The 7401-nt window shown below is 40.0% G+C and overlaps 1 protein-coding gene across 1 annotated transcript in view; it reads left to right on the forward strand.

Annotated features, from left to right (window-relative positions):
* LOC109983105 (uncharacterized) overlaps window positions 1-4169 on the forward strand; it is a 74014-nt gene extending 69845 nt beyond the window's left edge. Inside the window, exon 5 of the mRNA XM_020632644.3 lies at window positions 2552-4169. Within this exon, the coding sequence (XP_020488300.1) occupies window positions 2552-2774 (223 nt within the window). The 3' untranslated portion in view covers window positions 2775-4169. The remainder of the gene's footprint in view (window positions 1-2551) is intronic.
* Window positions 4170-7401: the final 3232 nt, after the last annotated feature.

Here is a 7401-nt window from a genome sequence, read left to right on the forward strand (position 1 = left end):
TGTCTTGATATTAATTTGCCACTGATTGTAGTAAATTATATAGTAAAAGGGTGGACAACCACCTCAGAGTCGAACTATCATGATTAGCTCCCACACAGAGCTCATGATAACTACTGTGATAGTTAGTATGCACCAACATGAAGAATCACATGATACCACCACCTCCCCACCACCACCACCACTAAAGGACTTGAACATTCAAATGTTCCTGTGTGGTAGCAGTTGAAATCAGTGTTAAAGAACAAAGTACTACTACATGAATATTTTTACCTGAGATATTATTAACCCTCAATCTTTGAACCCATTGGCTATGTTCTGACAAGGTTATATCCTTTGGGAATGGTGGCCAACTTTTCAGGGCCTCCGGTGTTGCCAGCAGTCAGTGATGAAGGACTCCCGGCAGAGACTTCATTTTCTGTGCATTGCCTTTTTTTATAGCCCACACTGACTATTTTCCCGTGTAAACACAAAGCCTTCTGAAAAGCTATTGGATGATTAGCGTCGTACCACAAAGACGCACGTCCATGTTGTTGTGTATTGTGATTGTACTGTCGATATTTGTTGTATGAATTGGCCAGGTGGCAGACGAGTTTCCCCGCTGAGGATTTTTATTTTTTTAATGTTATCTAAGAAATGAATAACTGGAAACAATTTACAGACACAACAAACCAATAATTATAACTGTTGTTAAAACTGCCGTATTACTGCTTAAAGGTTTGTCATGTTGAATACAACGCATTGCTCTTACCCATCATAATGTAAATAATGTTTCATTAGATTCAAATAAGTTATTCCTACTTTATTTTTTCTATCTATTCTATTCTTTGTAGTTGTGCATCTGTGAAGTCCACCACATGATACTCTTAACAGCCCCTTCCTCGCTGCTTCATTTTACATGATGGAGGCCCACCAGTGTTAAAGAGTTCAACCTCTTTATATCAATATTTGTGTCTTCTTCTTTTGTTTATCTCCTTTTTACCCTTAGTTAATAACATATAGATTTTTATTTTGCCTTGAACTCCCACGTTCAGCTGCGTAGTGGAATTTTAAGATTACTTTGCTTCTGTAATCTGACCAATTAGGGATCGCAGGTCAGAGGTCAGGTCCCAATTCAGGGTTGACCCTTAAAGACCTCATGACCTCAGCAGGCTCTTTTAAATGTCTTTGTTGATGTTTTTGTTCTTTTGTATTTTAATCTTGTGCATTATTTTTATTTGTGATTTATGTCTATCATCTAAGTTTTACATACATCATATAAACTGTACGTACTTGTTCATTTAATGCCTGTATAATGACATTGAGCGATCACCAGACAGCTCTATACTGTAACAACCTTGGCTTCAGAATACTTCCATGTACACATAATATACATTAGCTAATTTATTTAGTAACAAATGTCATTTTGTACAAAGTGCATTGAACATAGAGCGTCTGTAAGCTGTTCAATGTCAACTTGTTTGATTTGATTTTCTACCATATGTGCTCTCTAGGGAAAATGTTAGATCATGCTGAATCCTGAACAAAGGAACCTTTTTTTTCTCTTGATTGGAGTGACATGAAGCTCTGTGCTCAGGCAAAATATAAACATTGATTAACAAATGGGAATGAGAACTCAAATTGTCCTTAAATCTCATCTGCTTTTCTGCTTGTTACGGCTGTTTTGCCGTAACAAGGAAACACTGATGGAAACCAGAACTAATACAGGAAAGTAAAATAGCTCGTCTCTTGTTCTTCTGTAACATGTAAGCCAGGAGATGTTTCACTCGTACATGTTGCCTGCTTAAATTATTATAAAATCTGCCGACTAACTTCTCTTAAAGTCCACATACCAACAAATTCTAAGTTGTTAGCTTAATCTGCTTTTGAACTCAAGTGACACAACATGTTCCTTTCAAAAAGAACAACACAAGACAATAACATAACCCTTTGAAGATCTAAATACCTCTCTGATTCTGTATTTGATCATACCTATAAACCCCTCTATTTCAGCCCTGATCAGAACAGGCTGTTTCTGTGTCTGTACCTTTAAATGTTAATGGTCTGTGTCTGACCACGCCCCCTCTCTGGAAGGGCTTCGGTGGCTCTGGCTTTCTTGCACCATGCCCTGTTGTTTACGGTGAGAAGGCCGACTCAGAGGGTAGAACAAACACCTAGCTGTGGGAGTGTCGCCCACCTGGGGGAGGGGTTACTGCCCTTTGTGATGTCATAAAATGAAAGCAGACATTTTGTGGAACAGGCAAAAGATGGAGAGGATGGACTTTTCTCATAATTGGGGAGTTTGTAGCCAGGCTAGGGACACATATCAGTGTTAGAAAACCATGGTTAAGTGCATTTTGCATAATATGTGACCTTTATTAAGCAGCAACCTGGATTTCACAGAACGTATCCAGCACTGTAAGTTACAGTTTGTAGAAGCAAATGTCAACACAAGAGGTTATGCTATTCTACCCTCAGAGTGTGTAACTGTTAATGTTGCAAATGGACTTTTATGAAAGAACTATAGTTAGAGGTGACCGTACCTTACTTTTGTCCCTTGGTGGTGTTTTCTCAGGTGTCTGTCCAGCTACCTCAGCAGTCGCTACCAGCACGCCGAGCAGATCTCCTTCACAGTCCGACCAAGATGGTTTGAGGAGGACCGATCGAGGCCGGGCAGCTGGGATCGCTCAGAAGCCGCTTCAGCAGCAGCAGGTCACGCTACATCTGCGGCCTCATACAGTCGAGTGGAGGAAAGAAAAGTGGATGTGTTGAAGAGTGGATGTCTGAGCTTTTACTGAACCACTAACAGAAGGAGACTACAGAACACAGGGTGAGAGTAAATCCTCTGGGTATTATAGGTTTCTAACAGCCGTTCAAGATATCACATCAGTTTATCAGCGTGGTATTTATGAGATCTTGCACTTTAAAGCCCATTTTTGAGGTGTCAAATATTCATATTTTCCTCTATATCAAAGACTCTCACTTAATTCAGCAAATATATTCTCACATATTGCAAATTGATCGTCAGGCAGCTAATGCACGCAGCTTTCATGAGTGTGTTCAGGCTCAGAGAGGGAAAGAAAGCCTGAAATCACTCTCTTTCCTTAATGATGTCCACACAGAGACAATGGGGCGCCGCTCTGATTAGTGTCACCTGTCCTTGTGCATCTCATCAGCTCCATTATGGCTCCGGCTCCCATGCTTCTCCTGCTAATTGAATAGCCTGTGAAGTGGTGACGAGCACGGGGGCGAGAGCAGCGTCTGTCCCGCTGCTGCTGCACAAATGAGAGTAAAGCTTCCCAGTGAGACGCTGCTGTAGTTCTTACAGCATAAACCATTATCATACAGATAGAAAAGGTGCTAACAAGTAGCGCTCATCTTATATTACCATCACATCATCAACGAATTATGTTCATATATAACAGCTTGAATCAGCTTCCACTCCTTTCAGGGGGATGTAATGCCACAGGAAACATTTCTTCAGTATCAGCGCGTTCTATTTGAACACAGCCATTAAACACTCGCTTATAGTTTGCAATTATACATGAACGTATCTGCACATGGCAAAGCAAACATTTGACATTTCTGGAGATACACTCCTTTGTTTTTCTATCAGAAGTTGGACAATAAAATGATTTGTACTCACCAATACATCTGTTGAGTGTACCGTTAACCTAGCTTAGCATAAAGACTCGGTTTAATGGCAACCAAGTCTGCCTTGATGAACCTCAATAGATGACAAAATAACACAATATATCATGTCTGTTCAGTCTCTACCGAAACCTTCATTTTTATGGTGTTTTTTTTCACTCATCTCTCGTGTCAACTTTGCAATCCTAAATAAACAGATCTTCTGCTTTCAGCTAACAGCTAGTTGAGAAACACTTCACATCTAATTTAATGTGACTGTAAAGCAACACATGACGGACTTTATGAAACCGTTCAGTAATGTTAAGGAAAAAGAAATGGGTTGTATTCTAGGAAATTCTTTCATCTTGTTGATGACTTGTCAGTATTCATTATGTGTCCAGTTTTAAATAAATGGGTAGTCGGCTCTAATCGACCTTATTGGAAGAAAAGTCTGAATTGTTGCTCTGTCATCACCAAAGAAAACGTTATGTGGCTTTTTTTAGGAAGTTCTCTTGAAATGCATTCATTGCTATCTGTAAATAAATGCTCCTTTATAAAAGTTACCTGCTCTTAACAGTTATGTGTCCTATATTATATTGAATAACTGAAAATTGTGTCACTTTTATAAAACGACTGAACTTCTTCACTGTTCAATAATGTTTATATGTGGAAACAAATAAAAAAGCGAGGCTGGCCTCTATCTGATGTTTACACTGACTAACTTTCAGGACTATCTGTATTTAGCCAAAAGAAAACACTTTAGATATTTTTCAGATCTGCAGAGAAAGTCTTTTATTTTGAGTTGATAAACATTGCCAGCTGTGATGCAGGGCTGTACTGTCGGTTCCTCTCCTGCCAGCCAGGAGCTTTGCTGTTATCTGCGTGTGCCCGAGGCACAGCTAATGTAAAAAGATCCTCCTCACTCTGCTCTGCTCTGTTAGCAGTGAGCTCTGCAGGCTTATCCTGCTCAGTCCTCTCTCCGTTTCACCTCTCTGTCACAGCCAACCGACTCTCAGCTGTGCGCCGCCTCGGCTCGGGCCTTTCTGCGGACAGAGTGGAAGAAGTACAGCAGTATCTCACACGGCTGTATCTGCTAAATGCCACGACAACAGGACTGCAGAGGCTTCCCAGTGTCCCCATGCCTGCATGGTTCCGGGGGCTTAATGTGTGCGTGTGGGGCCAGATGGACACTTTCATGAGTGTATGAGTGTGGATTATTCTGCCGGCTACATCTGGGGCTCCACATGGTACAGCAGACTGCAGTAAGAGAGGCAGGTGGCCCCCTCCAGTGGGCTCTCTTACATCTATACCCTCCGACAGGGCATCGCAGCAAATGGCAGACAGAAAGGTTACGAGGTGATCCCGCAAGACAAATGCTTCTCTGAATCCAGGAAAACAACATGTCCTCTTCTGTCCTTTACTACCTCTCTGACAGCTCACCATGTCCAGGTGACACAGACGTCCTTTAATTACTCTTCCTTTCGTTGTTTTATTCTACACATGTTTCTACAGTTTTGGGTGCAGTGTTTTGCTCAAGGACACTTACATTAGTAATGTGAGCGAGAGGAGCCAGGGTTGGGAAGCCAGTTGAATGATTAATGGTCTACCACCTGAGTCAGAGCTGCCCATAACATGAACATGCACCCATCATCAACACATCCTGACATTTTGTTCTGATTCATTTTTGTCAGCGTTTATGTCTGGGTCAAACAAGCAGATGATATCAGCTAGGCAGCAGGCACACGATAGAGAGCGAGGCTGGAAGCACTGAAAACACCAGCAATGTAACATTTAGCAATTTCTGACAGCTATTTAATTTAAATAAAGCAAACAATATATTTACAATATATACACTAATTTAAGGCAGTATTTAGTGGAAATGTTTTAGCTAATTTTAGTGTGCAACAAACTTCAACTCCCCCTTGGCAGATTATCCCTTTACATGTTATTAAGACCTTGTTTAAGATCAAGCATATACAGAGGAACATGAGCATTCTTTTGTCATGTTTACGTCCATATGTATTTGAATGTAACGCACATGAACTTTTAGCATTGCCTTGCCTCATAACATAAAGTAGCTTTATACTATACTATTATATCATTTGTATTATTCTATCATTTGTATTTTTCTTTTTATTGTTATTTTTGCTTATTTTATAATTAGTAGTAGTACTGTTCAAACCAAGGACCCCACATCCCCATCCGGTCACACTTGCTCTACATAACCCATACATTTCTATTGTTTTCATGTTTTTCACCAATAAAAAAAAAAAAAACTTTTAGCATTGCCCAATCTCAGTACACATTGCTTGGCTCTCCCCCTGGTTATGAAGTTTCAAATGGCCTGGTTAGTGGTCTTCAGTAAGAGAGAGTAAGAATAGGGGCGGAAAACTTTAGTGGGTGAGTTGACACATCACATGTTATATATTTCAAGTTTTAGAATTACAACATGGACATTTCTAGAAGCATAGAAAGTTCTATTGACAACAAATTTAACAATCAAAAAAAAACATTCTCCTTTGCCTCCTTATCAGGGGTGTATCAAGACTGTTTTTACTGGGGTGGACCACTGGGGCACTGACTTATGCGGGGCTGTGATGTGAGCACATACACACACAAATAAATATCAATTACTTACCCTTTCAAACCTCACCAAAAATAAATAATACATAACAGATAATGAAAAAGAACAGAAGAGGACAAATAGCCACCTGGGGTGGCCAATAAGATTTCTAGGGGGGCCCATGCCACACCTGGCCATCTCTGAACACACAGCTGGTCCTTATTTAATATATTTGATGGATTTGAACCATTACTTCACACAGACCAACATTTCCTTTGACGGTATAAAAAGAGGATGTGTATGGAAGCGGATCAATACAGTTTACTTGACTCAGGTACCTGTGATAATTTTCTGTTGTTTTATCTCAACTTATGAATGGCATTATCTCCAGACAACAACGCAGTTTTTAGAGAACCAGCATTATATCCCAAGATAATGACACAAATAAGTTGAGATCTCGGGAAAATGGCAAAAATTTACTTACATCACGAGAAGACAGTAGAAATGATTTGTATGGATGCATGGCCTCTTCTGTAGATGTGAAGGTGAAACCTTCATGTCAAAATCAGTTTGTTCAGTTTAACAATAAGATAACTAAAATCAAATTCACAATATCACACTGATAAAGTTTATGTTGTACTTAAAAAGATCAATGAAGAATTTGTTATGTTAACTTTTTAAACGTTTATATTGAAAATCATTCGACTTCAGACTTTGGATTCAGCTTTGATCCTGCTCACATAAACTCCTCTCCTAACGCCTCACGCTCATATTAGTTTGAACTCAAGCCAAGGCATTTGTGAAATCAGAGCTCATTAGATGAGTCCACCTCATAACGAGTGTCCAGATCCATCAGGAGAGATAAACCTCCCGCTCTGCGCTGACTGAGATCCAGTTGAACACACCCACAGCGCCTCAGACAACATGTGAACAGAATATTTGCTTTGAAGCACCAACACACAGACTGGAACCAGCATGTCAGAGTGCCAAAACGTCCTAGGATGTGAGTGACGGGGGATCTGCTTTGGACTTGGCTACCTGTTGAGGAGGATTAAACGAAATACAGATGGTGTTTACATATTAAACACACAAAGGAGATCTCTTCTGGTGATGGTGAAAAATGCTAAATAAAAAGGGGTTGTTGTTAAAAGTAAAATATGTCAGATAATAGACAATTATTTACCATGTTATTCATCGCCACTGCTTTGATGAAGACTTTTCTCTCCTCCAAG

Source organism: Labrus bergylta, chromosome 6 (assembly GCF_963930695.1).
Source record: "Labrus bergylta chromosome 6, fLabBer1.1, whole genome shotgun sequence".
NCBI classification, from domain to species: domain Eukaryota; kingdom Metazoa; phylum Chordata; class Actinopteri; order Labriformes; family Labridae; genus Labrus; species Labrus bergylta.